This window comes from Centruroides sculpturatus, unplaced genomic scaffold, assembly GCF_000671375.1.
Source record: "Centruroides sculpturatus isolate CEXI.00-Female unplaced genomic scaffold, Cexi_2.0 scaffold379, whole genome shotgun sequence".
Taxonomy (NCBI): domain Eukaryota; kingdom Metazoa; phylum Arthropoda; class Arachnida; order Scorpiones; family Buthidae; genus Centruroides; species Centruroides sculpturatus.
In genome coordinates, this window is record NW_019384620.1 from 127,599 (window position 1) to 152,562 (window position 24,964).

At 32.1% G+C, this 24,964-nt stretch overlaps 1 protein-coding gene and 1 long non-coding RNA gene across 4 annotated transcripts in view; one reads left to right on the plus strand and one right to left on the minus strand.

The window, feature by feature from the left end:
- The first annotated feature begins 545 nt into the window (after positions 1–545).
- LOC111625457 lies at positions 546–5,853 on the plus strand. The gene is made up of 4 exons (XR_002756731.1): positions 546–633; positions 667–686; positions 1,725–1,760; positions 5,739–5,853. It is a non-coding gene; the product is annotated as an uncharacterized LOC111625457 (long non-coding RNA).
- Positions 5,854–14,140: 8,287 nt separating this feature from the next.
- Positions 14,141–24,964, minus strand: part of LOC111625445 (synaptotagmin-16-like) — a 31,238-nt gene continuing 20,414 nt past the window's right edge. Inside the window, exons 3-12 of one of the 3 annotated variants that reach the window (XM_023368591.1) lie at positions 23,929–24,078; positions 19,908–19,984; positions 17,470–17,673; positions 17,043–17,317; positions 16,784–16,969; positions 16,593–16,701; positions 16,325–16,482; positions 15,988–16,177; positions 15,789–15,904; positions 14,141–15,704 (exon numbers count right to left, since the gene is read on the minus strand). In XM_023368591.1, coding sequence (XP_023224359.1) covers positions 15,507–15,704; positions 15,789–15,904; positions 15,988–16,177; positions 16,325–16,482; positions 16,593–16,701; positions 16,784–16,969; positions 17,043–17,317; positions 17,470–17,557 — 1,320 coding nt within the window. In that variant the 5' untranslated portion in view covers positions 17,558–17,673; positions 19,908–19,984; positions 23,929–24,078 and the 3' untranslated portion in view covers positions 14,141–15,506. The remainder of the gene's footprint in view (positions 15,705–15,788; positions 15,905–15,987; positions 16,178–16,324; positions 16,483–16,592; positions 16,702–16,783; positions 16,970–17,042; positions 17,318–17,469; positions 17,674–19,907; positions 19,985–23,928; positions 24,079–24,964) is intronic. The other 2 variants (XM_023368592.1, XM_023368590.1) reach the window with 2 other exon arrangements.

Consider the following 24,964-nt stretch of genomic DNA (forward strand, 5'->3'; position numbering starts at 1 on the left):
GTATTAAAACGTACAGAATCCATAATTAGTATTCAGTTATTCCCACGGACAGCTGAACAAATAAATTCTCTCATTGGTTAAATCTATGGATGAATTTGTTTACAGAATGAAATAATTTAATCGCGAAGCTCCAATAAATGAGATTTTCGTAAATAAAACAAATAGAGGAACGTGGATTTATAAAATTCTGAAGCGTATAAATATTTCAATCGGTGAAGAATCAGAAGCTATCTTCGTTCAACATGAAGAAATTCGTACTTTGCCTGTATTTGATTCTGTTGATTGAGGTCTTGGGTAAGTACTTTATCTTACTTATTTTAGAATTATCTTTTCTTTGGATTATAAAGATATTGATTTAAATGAAGGAATTGAATTGATTTTTTAAATCGGACTTTATATTGCTGTTTATAAAATAAGGATTTCAAGATGTTATAATTGATTCGCTACAATATATAAAATTATACTTAAGACTAATATTATTAATTATTTCAGTTACTCAAGTAGCGGAAGGAAAAGGTGGAGGTGGAGGTGGAGGTGGAGGTGGAGGAAAAGGCGGTGGAGGAAAAGGCGGTGGAGGTCAAGGTAGCGGCGGTGGAGGTCAAGGTAGCGGCGGTGGAGGTCAAAGTCGTGGCGGTGGAGGTCAAAGTCGTGGCGGTGGAGGTGGAGGTGGAGGTCGAGGTCGTTAGGTGCGTTCTTTTATTCCTCTGCGTAATTCCGCGCGAGCAACATTCGAAACGCGTTCCTATATTCTATCCGGGGTATGCACCGTTGGACGACAAAAATAGCCGCTGGTAGTAGTAATAGTTTACTAGCGATAGCAACATGGCGTCGTCCATGACTCAGACAGTTTCGTTTCGGAGTCCATGTGTGATTACCCATGGACTCCGAAACGAAACTGTTGAAAATGAATGAAAATTTAGAAGTTGTGAAAGCGCAAGTTAGTACACGCAGTGATGTGTCTTATCAAATTTTTTTCGAATGTTCGCCGGCATTCTAATTTTTTTCGTGGCTACTTTGAATGCTCTGTTGGCAAGATAATCCATTTTACAGTTAAATTTTACAATTGAGACCCTTCTTTTGCCTGTAAAAACGGATGTTTTAAAATCGTAGGTCTTTCTATCACGATACATCTATAGTACGGGCGTCTCCATCTTTCTTTTTTTCACCGTTTCTAAATGCCCACAAATAACAGCGCACTCCGTAGAAGCGGAGACGCAGAGCGACCGATATTAACAAACACACCCTTTCTTGCTTGTCATGTCTAAAGCACCGTAGTGACGAGTTTTGGTACTACTGCAATTTATTCTTACGGAAATGCCTTCTGAATGTCCTAAAATTTGGTTATTTATAGATATTTAGCAGTCCAAGTGCAAATTTGGTTGCACTTGGACTGCTAAATATCTTGGACAGCGTTGAATATGGTGTTTTAATTACGAACTCCCAGTATAATTATAATACGATTTATGAAACGGCACAAACAACCGAAACTTTATTTAAAAAATAAGAATACTGAATGTATTATGATCCTTAATAATTACTTGTTATTAGTTACCTATTAAATGGTTATATCTTTCATATAAAATTTAAATTTACTGGGATTAGGAAAAAGAACTTTGATTTATTTAATTTTAATTGTTTTATAATAGGAAATATTTTAAAATTAGTTTAAATAATTGAATATATAACGATTCTTTTATAAAAAAAAATTATTACTTTAATTACAGTAAGGAAGACAAGAACAAAATACTGAAGGAGGAAATGTATGCATCGTTTATTAATATCTTTTATTAAATTTATTTTAATTAATTATAATAATAATATGTTAATGTTCACTAATTTCTTCTATTATTGCATGTTTAAATATTCATAAAAAATTCTTGTACCGTAATACAAAGAATATAGATACAGTACTTCCAGTCAGCAAGAAATTTGCTAACTTGAATTGAGCTAAGTTTCATCATGGTTTCGCTTGTCAACTGAATGGTCGTCTTTACTTAACAAAATGGCCATCAAAACCCAATAATCAATATCGAAAGTCGTGACAAATCGTCGATGTATCCTAACACATTTTATACAATTTTAACTTATTCCAGGGCACAACTAGCCCATGGTAGCTCGTGTTTAATTCAGCTGAAACAACGAAGGCACGAACCACTGACTATTTCCGGTTACAATAATTATAAAGTACAGTACGACCCGCTTAACGCTGCCTCGATTAACGCTTATTCGATATAACGTGGTCTGCTCGAAGCCTATAAAAAAGCTCAAAATTTACTCTGATTCAAATTTTCGCGGCATTTTAATGGTTTGTGTTTAGAAATAATCAATCAGCAAAACCGTCACAGCGCCGTACTTTCCTTAAATCTTGGTTTGTTTTGTGCAATTTTGGAAAAAAATACTGTATAACATCGTGGATGTCATAGGAAATATCGACTTGGCTTGGTACGAATTAACTGATAAATGCATGAACAAAGTGTGGAAGTTATGGCTGAAGTATCCAAGAATTCTCAACGAGAATAGCCTATCGCTACTTCGTTAGATTGACCAAATTGTAAACCTAATCGATACAGCGGGACTAGATGTAGACCAGCAGGATATTGAGGAGTTACCGCAGATTTCTGGTGAGAGCCTTACCAACGACGACCTTCAAGAACTGGCAGAACAAGGAATTTGTGTAGAACTGGAAAATAGTGATTCTGAAAACGAGGAACCCAAATAATTTCTCTACAGATTTCCTTAGTAAAAGTTTGGTAGCAATAACTGAAATCGTTGATCAAATTGTAGCGAATGATCTAGATTTTGAAAGGAGTGCAAAAGCAAGACGAGGCATTTTGGTTGCGATCTTCTGTTACCGACATTTGCTTAAGGAAAGAAAAAAAAAGACAAATGAAACTACACGACTTTATCGCAAAAAACAAGAATTTCAGAAGAGCCAGGACCCTCATCACAAAAAGCGAACTTTACATTTCTATGTGCATGTTTGTGTGTTATTTAACATATATTATTATGCAAATTAGTATAAAAATAACTTAAAATGAAAGTAAATTCTGTTTATTTTTGGTCGCGTGTACCCCTTTCCGTGTTTACTCTGTGTTAAAATGACCTCATTTAACGCTTTGTCGTCTAGGAACGTATCCCCCGCGTTAAGCGGGGTTTTACTGTATTTTGTAATTATTGTACATCTAAAGTTTATTGTAATGTTGACGATAGTTATCATAGTTTGAGTTTTCTTGTTATTGTTTTAGATTGCTATCATTATATACAGAGGTGCCCATATATTGGGCCACTTGGGGCACGTGTCCATAGGGTTGCCTTTTTCTTAATCTCCAAGGAGCTCTGAGGTTTCGTTTTGATTTAAAATTAGTTACTCATTTTTATCATGGAAAACGTTTTACTGATGAATAAATTAAAATAAAAATATTTGTCATCAACCGAAACTTTGTTCTAGAGGCGTGGTGATTGTTCGGTCAAGTATTGAGATACCACTGTATCTGATTGATGCGATTTTGATGTACGTGGTAGCATCGTTGGATTAATTAACTGCGTTAATCAAGAGATATATATATATGTATATACATATCCAAGGATATATACAAGGATATATATATATATGTATATAAGGATATATAAGGATATATATCCTACAAGGGATATATATACAGTCGACCCCCCCTATAATTACGGTCCCTATAATTACGATTCCTATAAAACTACGAAAAAATTGTGACCGGTATCCGTAAAAAACAGTAAAAACCCCCTATAATTACCTCAAACGTCATCGGGCAGCCGAACTACTTTCCCGCCGTCCGTAGCGCCACGCTACGGAGAGATTTCTATCGTCTGGACAGTATTATATAAATTATATATAAATTAGGTACTGTACATATAATTATATATTAATTATATATAAATTAGGTACTGTATATATAATTATATATTAACTTATTGTAACTTTGTTATAATTAAATATATAATTTCCGCCGTCTAGCGTGGCGCCACGCTACGGAGATTTTTACGCTAACTATCGTCTGTCAGTATGTAAATTAGGTACCGTAAGTCTAATACAGTACTGTAATTTTATACATTTCTTGTGAAAGAAACATTTCTTATTCAACGGCGATTAAAATTATTTATATTAATGATGTCTCCGAAGTTCTACGAAGTTTTCACAGAAAAATAAGTTGTTAGAAATCGGCCGCTCTTTGCTGAGCTGTTCCGCGACGAAAACAATGTTGAGCAATGGCAATGTCGAATGGTGACACTCGGTAAGTAATCCTACAATTTTTTGTTTATAGCGTAGTTTATACGGATTATTCCCAAAAAATATATACGTATTTTGGAAATGTTGAGTCGGATTAGTCTAGAATCGATTAATTTTATGGAAGAAAATCTTTCAAACAGCCGTAGTCCGTAAACTTGATACGTGTCGGGTTGTGATTGGAAGGATTCGTAAGAAATCGGATTCCTAAAGAATGGAACGTATCTCTATCTTATAGGGGGGTCGACTGTATATAAATATATATATGTATATATGTTGTGAATAGTATGTAAGATATATATATATGTATATATATGTTGTGGGATATATATATATCCCTTGGATAGATATATATATATAAATATATATATCTACCCAAGGGATAGATATATATATATAAATATATATATATATCTATCCCTTGTAGGATATATATATATATATATATATATGTTGTGAATAGTATGTAGGATATATATATATATGTATATATGTTGTGGATAGTATGTAGGATATACATATGTATATATATGTTGTGGGATATATATATATCCCTTGTATATATATCCCACACACACATATATATATATATATATACGTACGATGCCCTTTTCTACAGCTTGTATCCCCCTTTTTTTATAGTTTTTATAGTTTGCGGGACACCACAGAGTGTATGTAATGAGTGTATGTAAACCAATTGCATTTCGGCCTTACTGGCCGTTTTCATTTCGGTAAGAGTTAACTAAATACCCTGAGAGTATAATAAGGTTGGTTCCTTAGTTCTAGTTAACTATTTTTTTTGTAAAACTTATTTACGTTGTTTAACTTGAATCGAAGGTGAAAAATTGCTATTGATCAACAGCTTAAACTAAGAGTTAATACAGGTAGTATGATTAGTTAATGTTAGTGTCAGTTCTAAGACTTTATTTGTATTCTTTCACGAAATTAGTCCTACAAATATTGCTTTTAACTATCGATTACAGACAACCATGTTATTAAGTAAAGTCAGCCAGTTGTTAAACTAAATTTATCGCTAGAAAAGTAACCAAAGCGCTTAGTAACTGGAAACACCAAGTAATTTGCAAAGTCAGCAATGATAACTTTATTTTCGTAAGCAGCTGTTCATCTGGAAGGTTTGTGTAGCATCGCCTACTAACAAGTTAGCAAATCTTCTTGTTTGCTTACCACAGAAGCTCGAGAACTGGAAGCACTCATTTGATATAACAAATAATGATAGCTTCACAATCTCTTCAAAAAAAAGAAAGAAAGAATCTCAATTTTTTTAAGCCTCATAATATTTAAATTTGCTATTTCTATATTTTTTTCCGGGAATAGAAAACATTATAAATTTCTATTTACAGAACTTTTTGATTTATAGTCTTCATAGACTTTATAGATCACATTTATAAGTTTTCAGTTTTAGTATGTACTTATTAAAACAAACTACTAAAATATCTAATCAATGTTTTATATATTTCAGATGAAGCAAAATACGGCGTGGTTAATTTTCTCCTTATTTTGATGATCAATAAAAATGTAAATTAAAACTAATCTGTATAATGTTTCTTTCGATTAAACTGTTTTATATTCCACAACAATTTCCAATAATATATGCACATATTAATTAAATTCACTACACGTGTGGGCACTGAGAATCTTCAAGATCATAATGAATTTGCCAAGGACATTGCGAATTGGATTAACAATTGGGCAGGAAGACAACAGGAATAACAAGTTGCTACTGTACTTCAACTATCCAATCGGAATTATAAATTGTAATTTTTCTTCAGTAAATCATATTTTTATTAATTTGTTTCGAAAAAATGGAAAATGATATTTATTATCAAAAATACGAAATTTAAGATTGAAAGCTTTTTTATCTAAATAGAAAGTAATGTTTTTTAGGTAAATCAATAACTAAAAATTTAAAAAATTAGCAACGAGTTGCGTAACTTTCCTGGCTGTTATGAGATTTTATTTTAAAACTGACTTTTACATTGTTAATCGCAATAAATAAAATTGTGCGTGGTACTTTCAAAATTAAGCTTTTTGCCATTTTATATTAATTACTAGCAGATGAGCCCGGCGTTGCTGTGGCAAAAAATAACAACACCAAAGATTAAGATTAGAAGTACGAAATAATCTAACAGATATTTTGTACTTTTAACCCTTCTATTATATTACATTATAATATTTGATTTATATATAACCACAAAAATTGTCTTACGTAAGGGTTTATCACAATCGAACACGTTTTAAAATTTTTTTAAATTGTGTACAGTAGAAAAAGAATTTTTACAATGTTAGATCGGTCACTCTGTGTAATAAATCCTTACGTAAGATAACCTTTGTAGTTAAATAAATCAAATACTATACTATAACGAACATTAAAACGAAAACCATATAAAAGAAGAGGTTGCTCAACAACTACTACTTAATACTAATCTACTATTAATATTTGAAAAGTGATCAGTTCTAGACAGGTTATGATGGCCCCGCACGTGATCGAAGTTGCTAACCTTAATCATCATCAACTTTATTTAAACAAATTATATGAAAGACTTCATATAATTTGTTTAAATAAAAAAAATCTTGTAAAAATGCGAGAATAATTGTTTTTATGTGATAATAGTGTGTATATTTTGGCAACAGATTGTATAAACTACTTAGGAAATATGTTCTTGCAAATATTTTGGTTATAGAGAAATTATTGGGCTGCAATTTGAAAAATTGTAGATCTATAAATTTTGACTGTTGTCCTCTATCTGTCTGTCCTTCCTTAAACTCGAGAAAGGAGTTAGGTAGATGAAAGTCGAGACCACATGTGAAAAGTACTGTATAGGGCAGGAGGGCCAGTTTAACTATATAAGAACTTTCCGTTTGGAACGGAAGTAACACTACCTTAATTCAAAATTTTCGACCCGAACAGAGTTAGCTACATGACCGACACTACTCTATTGCGAACAGGGATAGTACAAAACATTACTCCACACAGGCAAATGCTATGTGCTATCTGGCCCTTGCACTTACTTACATGTTTTCTTTGTCTATGTTTGATGAGCAAATGCAACGCTTCTTGCATTTCTCACAATTATTAACTTTTTATTGCCTCTTAGAAAAATCTTAACTTCAATTTTGTGGTTCATAACATGACAAAGGTCAAAATGTGGTTTTTCATTGTAATATTTTCACAAGTTGAAACCAAAGTTTTCCTAAACAAACTATAACTACGAGCAATTATTTATTGTGACATGGTCACAATGCCGGTTGCAATTTTTAATCATATTTTTTAAATCATTTAATTTAAAACATGTGCTCTCCACCTGAAATTAGTAGTGGCTTGCCTCTGTACATCATACTTTTCCTTTAACAATAGAGTCGTGCCGGTCATCTATTAACTGCTTTCGGGAGGAGTTTTAAATTGAAAAAAACGTGACCTCCGGTTTGCATGGGGAGTTCTTATATAGTTAATTGGGGTCTCCTGTCCCTAAGGTTTCTACATTTGGTCTCAGATTTCATCTAACTCTCTTCTGCAGATTAAGACGACAGTGGAAATTTATAGGTCTACAATTTTTTCAATTGCAGCCCCGTGAGATCGAACGGATTGGAATGTTTGAAATGTCAATCGGAAAAATCGAGCTTTGACTCTGACTGTCGTAAATATGACAAAATTTGAAAATAAATATAGCATTCCTTTGAAAACAAAATTGTCGCGTTGCAAGTAATGAAGACGTAAAAAAATTCTCAACTGACAGAAAAGGCGTGAGAACGAACGAAAGTTTCAAAGTTGAATCAACACTTGCGGACCAAGTCGTACGGAAGTGTCAAATTGATTAACCAGTCAAATTAAGAATTTAGTGGTGAGCTCCTTTAAAAAGCCAGAAATTCAAGGAAAAAGAATGGTCGCTTCTCCGTGGCTCAATCTGTTTATCCTCTCTGTCGGTTTGGTGTTGTCTCGGACTTCATTTTCGTTCCGCTGTATTATAAAAGTTTTTTCGGTTATTTTAATATTAACTATAAAATTTGTTCACGTGTCTAAAATTGTGTTTTCTCTCACACAATATATGCAAATAGTTATCAGTTGAAAATTAGTTAATAAGTCACATTTAGATACGAGAAATAAATCTTTTCTTCTCGCGCAGAAATAAAAGAGCAATTATTACAGCCAGGTAGCCAGCTCATGCACATATATGCTTTAAATGCTCTAATAGAGGCCCGAGCGTCTGTCGTAACCTGTCGTCCATTTCATTCTCGCAGAATTTAGCATCCAAGAATACGATTCAATCTTTTTTTCATCATTACCTCAATGGTTTCCCTACCCATTCTCTTTCTCAACTACGGGTAATTCACAAGAACTTTTTCCTTTTACTTTCCCGGCTAGTATGTATACATAACAAGGAAAAGTATCGGAATAGTGTCCAATTTGACCTTTCGGATTTTTTAATAAAGCCTGAAGCAACATAGCTTTTGTCATATGGCGTCTGACAAAAGAGCGTGTTGCAAACTTTCCTGGTGAAGCCGGGAAAGTTACGCAATTCATTGCTGGATTGTTAAAAAATGTTTTCATTAAAATAATTACATTCAAATTGAATTTTGGAGAGAGGTTTGTAGAAGTGAGCTAAAGCCAAAGATTTCATGTTTTTGGTAGGTTGTATTGTTTGCTGGAATAGGAAAAAGTAACGCGCGAGCGATTTGCTAAGGGGTATCTCCCGGGAAAACGTTATATAAAAAACTAACCCTTATTTAGATGTTAAAAAACTCGGAAAACTCCATGAGGTCCTATCCGAACAATTAAGGTGACAGCCTATTAATCTGGAGATTCGGAATGGAATTCGGACGGGTCGAAAAATACCAGGAATTTTTCGAAGGTGGGTCCGTCCAGATATGTCGGACCCCTCTCACCACCAGATCGTCCCGTTGTGGCCCTGATCGAACCCATAATGACTAAAAAATTCACAAATGAATTCTTCCTTCGACTAACTGTATAAGTGTCCGTTTTCGTTGTCCCTTCGAACACCATCAAGAAATAACAATTGCACCTTTCTTTATAGGATATTATTCCACGCCTCAACACGCAAAACGTTAAAAAGTTCCATCTGCAGCGGCGTATACAGTTTAAAAACATTATACATTTAAAAAAATATTTTTCGCCAGGACATAAGTTTAAATTTAAGTTTGTAAATGGTTTCTGGTACCTTTAGATTTGTAACAAAATACCGCCTGGGTATATTGGCAAGTTAATCGGAAATTAATTACAATTAACGATTGTAATAGACTACGAAAAAAATTATACAACTTTGTTCATCGAGATTTTGTATTTCTTTATAATCTTGAAGATCTATAGACCTCGTACAATGAAATTTTCAATGCAATAAAATACATTTTTGCAAATCAATGCAAAATAGTGAACGTTTTGCATGTACCACCAGGAAAATGTCGAGACAAGAATTAAACAAAATGTTAAAAAACGATGATATGATGTGATGATGAAATAGTGCAACCCAAAAGTACTACATTTACCAAGCAACATCAAAAGATATGAATAATTTTTAAACGATTCTACGACGTAATAATGATGTTCAGAGGTTTTATTGGACATACAGTACATGTGCAATTAAAAATTGATGGAATTGGAATGTGTTTTTTTGGTGGTGAGACAAACCCACGACTGTGGGTTTTGTCTCACCACCAAAAAAAGGAGTATGAGGCACTGTTCAACACTATATTTTGCGGGGCCCTTAAATACCCGAATGGATAAAAGTACTGAACCTGGTAGTTGGTCATGGGTTTATACCTTGCCAACGGGCTGACCGCGTATAGTTTTCTAGCAGTGACGTGCCGTGACATTTGATGATAGGGAAGCTGTTTCTGTAAGAAGCAGACTTCCAGGGGGCAATCAGTTAATTGCGGGTCAGTGACGTCTAGGGTCCATTCGTATTCGTTTGTTCGATAAGCCAGTAAAAACAGTAGACTTCTCTAACTGTAAGTGTATTTTTAATATCACAATTACATTCCGATTCGCTAGCCACGATATAAGGGCTAAAATTATAAATAAAAACTTATTTGGTGAAATAAAATGTGTTGTGGATATACATACCTGGTACAAAATATTCTTCAATTGTATGAATATACTTTTAAAGAAAATTATAATTAAATATAGCTTTGTTAAGAAACGTACATAAAAATAACATAAAATATTCTTTACTTTTTAAATCTTAATTAAAACAATCCACTTAGTCAAATAATTCCCTAAGAGTGGCTAATGGATGGAATCAGAGACAGACCGGTAGGTGTGCAGTGCGTGCATGCACGTGGCTACCAAATCCCGAGAGTGCCGATACTGGTCTTTTTAAATTTTTAAGTCGAATGGATTCCCGTTTTGTCGCGTCACTCGTATATCTCAAAGGACGCGACAATGTTGTTGAACATTTTAAACGTTTCTCACCATAGTTGTTAAAAATCTAAATATGTTAAACTTAATAGACCGTCCGTCGTTTGTTTTCTAATTAATTCGTTTTAGGACCTGGAGTCTACGGAAATTTCCAAAATATACTTTTCAGTCACTGTCATTGAACTGGAAAAATTTCTCTTTATTACATCTAATATTACGAAGAAATCAGTCTCCACTGTACTCGACAAGAGATTGGTCCGGTCTGTCTCTGATAGCTTTTAAGTAAAATTTCGGCTCTTTCATCAGGGTTTTGTCCCCAATTCCCTAATCTCTTAATTATTTAACTCCTTATGTCAAAATATGTTGAAACCGGTTATATTGTACTTGAATATTGGGAAAAAAGTCTTGGGAAAGAAGTGGAAAGACAAATTTTTATGACAACGGATACATCGTAAATCGTAAATTTAAGGAAAATAAATTCTAGAGCTTTTTCTGTACCTCGTGCGTCTCATTCATTAAATTTAGTTGTAAATGATGCTGCCAAAGTAACAGTTACTTTTGTAACATTATACAAGAATTGTACACATATTTTTCTACATCCCCTTATATTATAGATGGGACATACGAAATCGTAATATCACTGGTTTAACATTGAAATCTGTAAGCAATACAAAATGGAAAAGCAGAATAAATATATCAAATATTTTAATGGATTTTTTTTTAAATTTCTGTCAGCTATACAGAACTATTACAAAAACATACCGGTAAATTCCTATCGGTTAGATTAAGTTATAAATCTACTCGTGATTCACATAACGGGGCGAGGGCGGCCAAATATCTAGCAGGCAGGCGGCTAACAGCCCGGAACCGGTCCTGGGTAGAATTATTGGAAGCGTTATACAATATTTTGGTGTATAGCATCACCAGTTAAACCGCGTGAGGTTGGTGCTCTATGAAGCGAATACGTATAATCTAGCTGCTTCAGTGGCGTACCGTAGGTGTCAGCCGCCTGGGGCGGAGAAAAATTTCGCCCCCCTTATTTAGGTATTTCAACTTAAAAGACCAAAATTCAGTTTTGTCACAGAACAAGCAATGAAAAATTCGGTGGTAGCGCAGCGACCTGTTTAAAATAGTTCTACTGGATATTAGTGGTGTATATACAAGCAAAAGAAAAAAAAGGTCAACAGGAGCTCTTCGGATGAAAAAGTCACTAGTTCACCTGGCGAGCCGATTCCCGGACTGTCCGGACGATACTATCGTAAACGAGATGCAAGTATAGATTAGGATGTTTCAAATTATTAAAGATATTATTATTTATTGTGAAATTTTGCCGCCCCCACTACGGTACGCCACTGAGCTGCTTTACATCATTCAGATATTTTCGCCATGGAAGCTGTCGACAATACAGCTCTTCCATTTTGCCACTGATATTCGAATATACAATAGCGATCTTATCGTTTTTTTCACATGTTGTATAGAAATTTATAATAAGATACATAATGCGGTTATAATAAAATATTAATTTTAATTAATTCAAAGTACGTTAAAATATGAAAATAATTGCGCAATATGTATTTATATTTTAGAAAATACAAGGAAAACGGCGCTTCCACCGCTTCCAAGGACGGCACGCTATTGAATTTTAGAACTTTTGATATCGATTTTGCAGTAAACTTTTACTAAATACAGTATGTGGAATGAAACCGAGCCAATAGCATCTCTATATCCAGTTGAAGTCGAAATACAACTTTTAAAAATCAAATATGAAGAACTAAAATACATGCAAATGATTTTCAGTAACATTGATAGTTTCACAAATTAGGCAATCGCAATGGTTTAATAGTAAACAGGAAAATATGCAGTTGTTCCTTTTCTATGGTGTGTAAAATTGAATTCGATAGAGCAGTGTTTTTCAACCTTTTTGAATACGCGACCCCTTTACAAGTTAAAAAATTCTGGCGACCTCCTAGGGCCATATTAAAACTACTGTATATCAGTGATTTTAAAAATTATGTATTTAATTTTCTTTCTGTTGAGAGAAATTATTGTTGATTAAAATGAGAATTTAAGAATCCCAATAACTTAAGACACGTATAGTATGAAACGTCTTTTTCATTATAACATTGGGCTCTGGGTGCTGTTGACCTTTTTTTTTCTTTTTTCTTTTTTTTTTTAGGATGAGAGTTCTGAACTTCTACTTTTCTACTTACTACCTTATTACTTTACAGCTCAACACTTTTTCGGCTATCATTTTCTGGGGTGAGCCCCTCCCTGGCGACACCCATCGTTCAGACCTAAATGCCGATCAAAAAAACCAATTGTACTGTATAATAAACAGGTACAGCCTTCTCGCTAAAATTATAGTTTTTTAAATGTAGTGTAGGACCTACAAACACTTGTCTTTTTCTTTTACCCGCGACCCCCTGTGTAAGGCTTCGCGACCACCTTGGGGGTCGCGACCCACAGGTTGAAAAACACTGCGATAGAGAAACATGGTCTTGTTCATCGAAAACTTGCAGAACTTATTCGATGAATGAAATCGTACCTTTCAAATATTTTGAATTTGTCTTTGGTCAATATCGTAATTATCGTTAACATTATTTACGCTTGGTATTCGTCTACAACTGAAGACATTGTGAAAAATTTCCAGGGCTCGATAATTACGCGTTTTGAATTGGAAAATTTTCGGAAAATCATGGAAGAAGTCTGCATTTGGAATTGTTTAAAAGGAAATCAAATTATTGGAGGAAGAAGAGTTCGGGTCAATATCGCCATTGGAACCTTGTTATTTGTGATTATATAGTTACAGATCCTAAGAAACGATTTTTTGTGATTTTATCCAATTCTTCTTCTTCCACAGAGGAAGTTAAAAATTGTTTGAAATTGTGGCTCAGTCCCGGTTCAAACGTATATACTACAAATACAGATGATGGATTCCTGGAAAATATGAAATGGACTCACAGTCCGCGACCAGATATGTTAACCAAATCGAGATGCTTGGCTAGTTATTTATGGAGAAAGTTCAATATGCATCTGGAACGACCCTTTGAACGATTAATCAAGGCATCAGCCCCATAACTGGTTTAAAAATATGTTTAACAATAATAATCTTGATCAAGAAAATCAGTTTGTTTTTAATGAAAAATAAATTGTGAAGATTGAAAATTTTCCAAGGAGAATGACTCTCCTTACAAAATTATCAAAAAACAAATTTTACATATCACAAATGCTTGGGGGACAATTATGATTTTTTTAATGCAATTGTTCAAGTTCCACAATCTAAACCAACTTTACCTTTTGTTATAAATAAAAAACAAATATTCATTTGACTAATTTATTTTTTTCTTTTCAGTCAGAAACAAAGTTTAGAATTCTTAACTATAATTATTTAAATGATCATCATGATTATTTCAGGATATCATTACAATATAAATATCAAATTAGCAATTAGAGAATAATTAAAATCTATAAATTAACAAATTACAATGTATTCATTAATTGTAATTAATTTGCTTCCAATAAATTAAATTCTTAAGACAAAAGAATTTTTATATCGATAACAGAAAATGACAAGAATGCCAATTCAATATTTATTTCAATACAATTTCACATAGGATATACTTAATACCATTTGTTATGGTAATAGACAAAAATCTGGGAAGAAAAATTGACAATATATAATCCACTATAAATTCAAACACAAAACAAATACAGAAAGAACTGCCAACAGCATTAAATTTTTTGAGGAAAATATGCCAAGATGATGAATGTATAGATGAACTAGATTAAAATATTGGATTACTTAAATCTAATAATGGTACAATATTCATATTTTCAGTTTGATCGGGACCGAGGCATAACGAATGCTACTTTTGGAATCAATAGCTTTGCTTTTACAGGTAGAAATTCTTGCTATCTTCAAATGATATGATACATAAACATGAAATTTTTTTACACAATATACAACATATTCATGTATTAATATTAGTTTAGATAAAATGTAATTTTTTCCTTCAGAATATTCATATAAATTGAAATATTACAACATATAGTTCTATGGAAAAGGGGATAAAAAGCAAGTTATTTGCAGTTATCGTTCATATTTATATTCATAAACATATATTGTAAACGCCTATATATAGTATGTATGTACAGTACATTAAAAAGTAAACTCATTTTGGGTACAGTAACAATAAAGATGTTACCCATTTTCCACAAATGAAAACAATTGGTATTTACCTTTGCAACCATTTATATATCACAATTCTATAGTCATAGCTTTCATTTTTATTATTATTTTTTTCAAAATTCAATTTTATAAACGTTTAAAAATATTAATGTATATTTACACTTTCAATTATTTACAAATTCTGAATCTGCTACATTTATCCAATCTGATTTGTCTTCTTTAAAAGGTTATTAGATTTTGCTATCAAATTAACTTTCTTCTTTTTTAATTAGAATTACAACAATAGAATCTTTACGTAGAAATTATATTTGTAATCTCTGAAATTTACAATGATTTGCTTTAACAATAATAAATGCATTGTTTCTGTCAATCTTTCATTTGCATACATTGTATTGCTGACACAGACAGACATTCATCACAGAGTGCATTATATAAATTCTTTTAAAGATTGGTATTAACGCCTGATTGATAAAACATATACATCGATTCTCTTACCCCTTCGAAGCATGCAGTGCAAAAGGCATTTTGAGATGGGAAAAACTGGGATACAATTCCCTTCAGCTTTGCAATATCGCAGCTGTTGACACAGGAAGGTGGAGAATACACGGTAAGACACATGTCTTCAACCCTTTCGATAGGTAATGAAATCAAAAACAATGAGAAAGAAATTAAGTCTCCAATAAAATGTGCCAATGGCACACTTGCTCTCCTTTATTCTCCCTCATATCATTCCAGTGTGCTAATTCTTCCTCTCCACTGCTATTCAAACCAAGAGAAAACCATCCAATCATTTCTTTACGTTTCATGCTGCGCTTATTATATACTGATACCATTAGCGTTACATCAGGTAACTGAAACAATGCAACCTAAATGAAGAAAATTTTAAAATACAATTATATGTGAAGTAAAGAATTATTTTTGACAGATTATTTTCTTTATATCTAGCTTACTTGAAATACAAATGTTTCTTTAAAAAGAGGATTTGGTTGTCCTCTTCGAACTGACGTTTTGCTTCTTGCAATTTCTTGACCACTTGATGAAACCAAAGAGAGTTTCACATAAGTATCTTAAAAATAATAATCACACAGTTAAAGTATATAACTTTTTAAAATACAATATATATAATTAATGAATAAAATTAGTATTTACCAGGTGCTCTGTTAAGAGAGATATTATGGAAATGGCTCCCTTTAATCACTTCAACTGATAAACGTCCTGTAGTTCCATTGTAAGCTAATCCTAACAATAATTCTGGTAATCCACCATGTTGCATAGAATGTGTTGAACCTGTGCTATCACTTCTAGCTAAACTGGATATATCAGTTTTAGAATCTGAATGCTGAAAATAAATAATTAAACCTGAATCTAAACTAAATAATATACTTAAAACAAGTTTAATATAAAATATTAAGTAGACAATTTGAATTTGTTAAGTTATAAGATAATAATTATTATTACTTTATTTTTATTTAGGATAGATACATACTGCAAGATTGGAACGCGGCTCTAACATTAGCCAGAATGCACTGCTCTCTTCCAAAGTAACTGAAGAAAATGGAATTATGGCTTCTCCAATTAAATGCTCTCTTCTCATACGTTCACAGCCATACAAACGAAAACGCAAACCCATATTACCAATTTCCTCTAATAATTAAAAAAAGAAATATCCTCAGTGAAATCTTAAATCACTGCATTTTATTTGAATTTATATTTTAATATAAAGCATGGAATTTAAAATTTCATTTAATATTTACCTGGATTAATTCTACTAAAAACAAATGTCTCATTGAACTGAAGACTACTTCCATTACGAATTTTTGTTTTATATTTCTGGCGTTTATGAGGTAACAACAATATTCTGACCTTTGTTGGAAAATACAAATTTTAAACTGTATATGAATATAACTAAAGTTAAAAAAAATAATAAATAAATTATTTTTTTTACCTGGACATGATTTGCTCCTCCACGATCTCGAGAAGGAAGATCCTGTGCCTGAATCACATTTACTGTCATTTTACGAGATGTCACATCGTATGAGAACTTTACCTCCAAAGCACCACATCGAGTGCCTGTTCCTGGTTCCTGTTCACCAAGAGTGCTATTTAAATCACTTACATCAAAAAGATGTTCCTAAATTTTAAACAGAAATGATTAATTATTATAGAATATGTATTTTTTTTATATAACTATATATTTATCTTACATCATTATCAATCATTGTTTCACCAAATCTTGAAAAAGTATGGTTAGAAACCTCTGGAGAATCTATAATATTTTGAAAGGCACCATTTTCAAAATGATGCGAACTACTGTCAGCTATCAGTGGCTGAGAAATAGCTGTTGGATCTTCTCTTGTTTCTCCAATACTGGTTTCACTGGAAAAGGAAGAAGCACTTCCTGCATTTCCAACACGTCCTTTCTCTACAAGGGAAATGGGGTCACCGTGGATAACCTTAGAAATATGTTCTTGATAAAGGCCTATAAAAAAAATGTAATTACATTCTTGCTAAATAATTTTAAAAATATTTCAAATCTAAAACTTATTACTACTTTCACACATAGAAAGGTTTAATTTTGTATTTAAAATTTATAGTACAAGTAATGATGATAATTTATAATGCAAATAATACCAGAAGTAGAACATTTATCTTGATTAATACTGGAAGATGAAAAGGTGTTCTTCATAGGTTGTCTGCTAGAATGGGATTCTTCTCCCATGGTACCACCAACCTTACGCAAACCAGTGTATAAGCTTGTGGAATGCTGAAGTCTTTGCAAAACTTCATCTTCACTATCTGTAGAAGATTCAACTTCTTCATATGCAAATGCTGTTCCTAATTTAAAATAATTTATTTAAATAAAAATTTATTAAATTACATGTTTAATTTAATATTAACGCAACTAGAAATCAATAAATTTTAAATATCAATAAGTAATGAAATCAGTGATGATGTATCAAGTTATAGAAACATTAACATTTTAATTTATTTTTTAATGCTCAGAATAATTAATGCATTAAGGCTGTATTTTTATGAAATGTACAGTACAAATAACTGTCAGAATTTATAAATTGGACTTTGAAATTCAAAGATTTATATACAAAACTTTTTTATTTGATATATTATTAATTACATTTGATATATGTGAGTTGGAAATTTAATAGTAGAAACAGTGCTGTAGAAACCCAACATAATGCAATCAACTAATGTCATCTAGACCAGATGTTGGTTACATACCTGTCTTACCTCAGAGCAAATGAACTTTACCATCTAACTCCATACACCAACAGTGACAAGACATCAAGGCCTGTTGTTATCGCCCAGTCTAGTCACAATGTTCTCAAAATTTGAGCAGCAAAATTGGATAAAGATTGAAAATGCTAGAGGTCATACTGCATGACAGTGTTGCCAAGGACTGTTAGAGGCTTGTCGGAAATTTGCATTACCATATAGAACAATAACAAGATGGGTAAAAACCTTCAACAAGGGGCATAAAAATGAAAAAGTTAAGTCTCGTGCAAGTGAAGAACAAGTGAATGACACACCCAGCAGTGTTATTCTACATTTTTGGAACATAATCTACTTTGAGAGAAAAGTGGGAACACTTTCTGCAGAACCTACCCATCATCTTGAATGACAACGCTTAGCTTTAACTCACTGTAGAGAATTAACATGTGATAAAATCTTAATAGTCAGTTTCTAAATAGTTCTCCGAGAGTCATTATGTATAAAAAAAATTACTGAATTTATCAGCTTTCAAGATACAAGTTTATGTAGGTATGTCTAATAACATCAATTAAATAAAACATGGATTAACAGAACATACAGAAAAATGGAAGAGAATTAAAATAGTGAGAAGTATCTATATGTATCTTTGATGGTTTCCAGAAAAGTTGTGATGGCAGTTGAATGTGTGTGATGCATATAAAATTCTTCATGATTTTTAAAGATGCTCTTAGTAAGTTTGGACAAGGAAAAACCTGTTGGTTGAGCTTATAACTGTAATTTAAAATTGACATATAGCCTGCAACAGTACATATCATTATTTCAAATTTGCTTTAAATACAGATAACTCATAGATTATTTGAAAGAAATATTAGAACAATTAATTTGCATTTCTAAATCTAATTCAAGTTTAGAATTACAAAGTACTGAAAATTAAGCTAAAACTAAAACTGACTACAAATTACATTCATGTTTAGAAAATAACTCTGATTTTGGTAGCCTTTAATTAAGAAAATTTAGATAATGACTACAGTAAAAACATTTTATTAAATATTATTATAATACATTCTTCTCAAATAATGCCTACACAAAACAACAAATTTTTTAACACACAAAATAATTACATAATAATTTTATTTCAATAAAAGTTTTGTCAGAAAATATTATAATGAAATAAGACTCCTGTTGCCATGGCTCTCAGCCAATGAGTAGAAGCCACAGCATTTTCAAAATAGGTGTTTGAAAACATATTTTCAAAGAATCATTCAATTTTTGAATCACACAACCTTAAGACTGTTCCAAGCACTCCAAAATTTCAAATGTTTAATTAAATAAATAAACCCTGCAGGTAGCCTACAAAGAAAAGTTATCAAAGGCTATATTCCATAATAGTGAAAGTGAATAAATGGTGACTGTTCTTTGATAGACTTATTCTTCAATTTTAACTTCAAATGTCTAGTTATTTAATATATTTGGTTCAGTTTCAGTATTTATTTTTGTGTTTTTCTTTGTTTTGCAGTTAACTGTATGCACATCCTCATAAAGAAGTTAAAGTATTTTGTCTAAACTGTGTGTCATTGTTCTTTGATAACATGTATAGAGGATTTATTTCTAGCTGTATACATAAGTTATCTAGAAATGAATTCTACATTTATTACAATATTGATTCAAGATTTTATGAAAATTAGTAGATAGAGTAAATATATATATAATTATATACACATATGAATATGATTTTGCATATGTAAAAATATCCAGAGTCAGATTTTTTGAAAATTATTATTATAATAATATTTTCAACAATTTCTGAGAGAAATTTTCAGAAAGTTATTATTTTAACTCACCTTTTATTTTATTATGTTGCAATGATATAATGTAATTTTCATATTAAAAATTCTGTTATTAAAACAATAATTATAAACTGAAAGAAAAATAAAAACAGAAAAATAAATATAAAATATTAATTTGAAAATAAATAAAAACTAACTAAAAATAAACATATATATGGAAATTAAAATAAAAAGATAACACATTTTAATATTTTCTTTATAAAAAACTTAAGATATCTTACTTTATAACTGTTCCATGGTAAATTAACAATTGTTGCAATTGTGTTTACTAACTATTTACTAATAAATTACACCTTACAGTTCCAGCAGACTTATTTATTTTACAAATGCTTTCAACCTTATTTAAAGGCAATCTTCAGATGAGAAAAATTTGAATCATTTAATTGCAACAAAATTCAAATCTCTTCATATGTTACATATATATTAAAACCCATGTAAACCAGAATTGCAAGGTACTGAATTTACTTTTTTTTTTGGTTTAGCAGGTTTCCACTTTATTCAGATTCCATTTTGGACAGGTTTTACTGTACATATTGGATTGGCAACTAAGTTGTTGCAGATTTTAAATAAGAAGGAAAATTCAAAATTTTTGCTTAAAAATATAACTTTATTCAATTAGGTATTGTCCATTTTTGTCAATGACCTTTTGCCATCTTTCAGGCAGTGCCATAATTCCATGTTCATAAAACTTCTGATTTTTGCCAGCAAAAAACTGAATTAAATGTGATTTTACATCATCAGCGTCATTAAAAATTTTACCATTTAACCACTCAGCAAGTGAGCAACGACTATAGTCATCAAGGGCAATTGTGTGGCAGTGGTGAGGGATGACTATAGTCATCAAATTCTTTTGGGGGGTATCGCCAAAAACTATCCTAAAACTACCGCAAAAAAAAAATAAAAAAAGACTTATCTTTACTAGACATAACTGTTTACAACATTTTTTTCTGAAACACTAATAAAAAAAATCGTGTGGAAAAATACTTTAAACATTTCTCACGTTTCTTCTCCACTACTGGGGGTAGAATCATACCCGCCTAGTCTACTGTTGAAAGGTTAAGGAGTTCTGCATGGAACAAAATAAATGGTAATCTGAAGGTGCAAGGTTAGGGCTATATGGTGAATGTGACAACACATCCCAACCTAGCTCCAATAATTTTTGGCGAGTGACCAAAGATGTGTGGAGCTTTGCATTGTCATCCTGGAAAACAACACCCTTACGATTTGCCAATTCTCGCCACTTTACTTGAACTGCATCGCTCAGTTTGGCGAGTTGTTGAATGTACATGTTTGAATTAATCATTGGATTTCTTTGTAAAAGTTCAAAGTACAGAATTCCTTTATAATACCACCAAACTGATAGCATAATCTTTTTTTGGGAAATCTCAGCTTTTGGTGTCGTCTGGGCTGGTTCATCTTGCATCACCCACAATCTTTTCCAATTAGCATTGTTATAAACTATCCACTTTTTGTCGCCAGTAATCAGTCGTTTCAGAAATGGATCAATTTCATTGCGTTTCAAGAGTGAATCGCAGATGCTAATGCATTGCATCAAATGAATTTCCTTAAGCTGATGAGATACCCATAAATCCAGTTTCTTGACATAGCCAAGCTGTTTTAATTTTTTTTGAATGCATGTATGTGATACGTTGAGTTTCTGTGTAATAACAAAAACAAAGACACTGAGTTCAGCGTTACATGCATTTTTTTATCGCTAGTACTTTCAACGAACTTATTGTCATCGTCCTCAGGCGAATACAGATATTTACCAAACAATTTTAAATAAAAATAATCGAATGCAGAATATAACGCATAAGATAAACTAAAATTATGTTAAAGCCGCTAAGAACACAAAGTAAATATTTAAACATAATTCGAAAACCAAACGAGCAGAAAGCTCCGTGAAGTGCAAGCTGGCGCATGCGCGGAGCCATGCTCACGCTACATGCATACTAGAGACTGCTAATACTCGCTTAAACGCTTATACAGCATGACCCATACACTAGGCAGCTCAAGCGTAGGGGTGTTGCAAGTGTCCAAGGTGGTAGTGAGGAGAGATTCCCATATAAAAACAGTTTTTCGATCCTTGCAGCTCTTGAGCATAACCGCTTGGACCATAGCGGGTTGTAACCCTGCTCAAGTACCTTCCTTGCGAGCTCGGTGGTGTGTCTTCCCCTCCTATTGATTACTGAGCTTCTGTGCAATCTCACGCATTGTGCTATGACGATCTAAATCGATAAAGGCCTTGATATGGGTCTCATCAACTTCAACTAGACAGCCAGATCGTTGAGCATTTTTCAGTGAAAAATCACCAAAATGAAATTTGGCAAACTAATTTTGACACTGCCTTTCTTTCAAGGCTTCATTCCCATATATGGCACATAACTTCTTGTGTACTTGTGACGCGTTCTTGCCTTTTTGGAAATAATACAATAAAATATGTCTGAAATGTGCGTCTTGTTCTTCCATTTTTAAATTGTGATAAAAACAAAACTAAATAACTAATCGATACAATTTTTTTACTAAATTAAAGGTGGAAGTCCAAACAAGAAAACAGTATAGGTTAAATGCTTTGAACACAATGACAAAGCAAAAAAAATGTGCTAAGGCCACCTATTGACAAAATCCACAATCAATTAGTTGCCAACCCAATATCAAAAAATATATATAGCACAGTACATAGAAAAACTTCTTAATAAAGTCTTTCCATGTTTTTTATTATTTTACTACTCTACAATGTGGGTTGTTTAAGACTTATTATACCTGAGATTAAAGAACAAACCAGAAACTAACAATCTACTCTCATTTTTTTTTATTTTTATCTTCTCTCTCTTGAGAATGCATTTTGGGCCTTTTGCCCCTCTTCAGTTGGAGTTTATTTAGTTACATCAAAGCAACACTTGTGCGATCTGCCTAGATGGATGCCTTCCAAAAGGTTTTTTTTAAAAGGAAACCTGCCCCTATTCAGGCGTTACAGACATAAAAAAAACCTAGAAAACACCATGTGGTCAGCCCGTCCAAGTGAGGCACAAACCCATGACCAAACTCCCAGTGTTCAGGGAATGAAGACCGCTTGGCCACTGATGGGCCCTTCAGTTGGAGTACATGCACTTATACTATAACATAGTAATGTCTTTAAAATTTCACATAAACTGATTTTACAATTTTTTTTTATTGAATAAAAACTTAATTGTTACAACTTACATTTTTTTAGTCAACAACAAAAAAAGTCTTCCCATTAAAGCCCTTCTATATTTCTCTTCATACAGAAAATCCTTGTTAATTCTAACTTGGATAGTTTGAAATTCCATTAGTTTGTAACTGTACTATTTGTCCCATATTAAGGAATTTGGTTTGTTCAAAATACAGCTACTTTGAAATTTGAAATGAAATTCTGTCTGAATTGTGTTATGCATGTTACTTGTTCATTTAGATCAAAGTGTCTCTATGCTATAAAAGAACAGTAGACCAACAGCTTTAATCTGGTCAATATGACTGCCTTTACAGTAACACATTTTTGGGTGCCACCTTACCCATGGAATATCCCTTTCTCTCTTATTTCATAAAATACTACTGGGTTTTGGGATTGCAAAATTAGGCTACAAGTAAGATGTTTGTAGGACTCTAGGCTACTATGTTTGGATGAATTACTACTTTTTGGGCCACTTTAAAAATAATTTGAGCTATATTTTGAGGAATTCTGCTTTACTTTTCATTAAACCTATCTGGCAACCTGTGAGGTTCTCAGCAGACACATGCTGTTTATTCACAGTTTATTTATATTATTATTTTATTATTAATTAATAAAAATAGTGTTCTTTATATGTTCCTGTATTCTATTTGCTTAATAAATTATATCAGTTACATGACATTCGGGATATTATACATAAATATGTAAATCCTGGATAATTCAAAGTCACAATTATTTCATCCCTTGAATTTTGAACTAACAAAGATTTCCTGTACTAAATTTGAAATGTTCAATTAAAAAAAAAAAAGCCTACAAGGTACCTACAAAGAAAGGTTGTCAAAGGCTGTATTCCAGAACAGTGAATTTCATCATCTGCTTGAACACTATCAAATTTCATATGTCACTTTCCGTCATTATTTTTTTAATTTTTATTTTTAGAAAAGACGCTGTGGCCATTATGCCTTTTTCAAGTGTCTACAAGTAAACCAAAGAAAAATAAAAATCAACAAATATTAAACCGAAAAATCAAATAACAGTCTTGACAAGACAAATTCTTAACATTATTTTTAAAAACTTGATATTTCCTTAGATTCATTACTCAATTTGTTCAAGTGTACCAGTATAATCATCTAGAATATTGGTGATGATTTTTCCCACTATGAGCTTACCTTAGGGACTGAGTAACCACAAATCCTTCTGGCATTTCAAATAGAAATGTTATGATATTTTTTTATTATATTTCCAAGTTAGCTATTATCCTTATTACCCTTAATGAATCTGTGGCTCGCCAGCAAACTTATTTTGTATATAAGCTACAGATGCTGTCAATTTTATCAAGTTGATAATATTCTGACACTGAATCTCTAAAATGTAGGTTATGAATGGCTAGAATAAAATTATTTTGCTCTACTTGTAGTTTGTTAACTGTATAATTGGATGCAGTACCTCAACCATTTATTTTACATCTTATTTTTGCTTCAGCACATGTATGATGTAATTTCTTCAGATGAGTGATACTCAAAAAAGTCTGAATTTTTCTTGTTATTCCAGTGAATTTGGCAAGAGACAGGACAATATTATCTATCTGCCAGTTCCAACAAAGATTATCATCCATAATTATTCTCACTCTGCTGATTTTATCCTCATTTATTTGAATTTGCAAGTGCTCTGGATTAACAATTTTATTCCTATTTGTTTATTAACAAAACAAAGAAATTTTGTCTTACTGATTTTTAACTTATTCATTTTGATGTATCCTTGTTTCTTGAAGATAAATTTATTTCAAGCTGTTCCAAGTTCTTCCTGTTTTTTGGCCAATCTGATTATCCTAGTTGCATGTAAGTCAACTTGTATCCCTGGA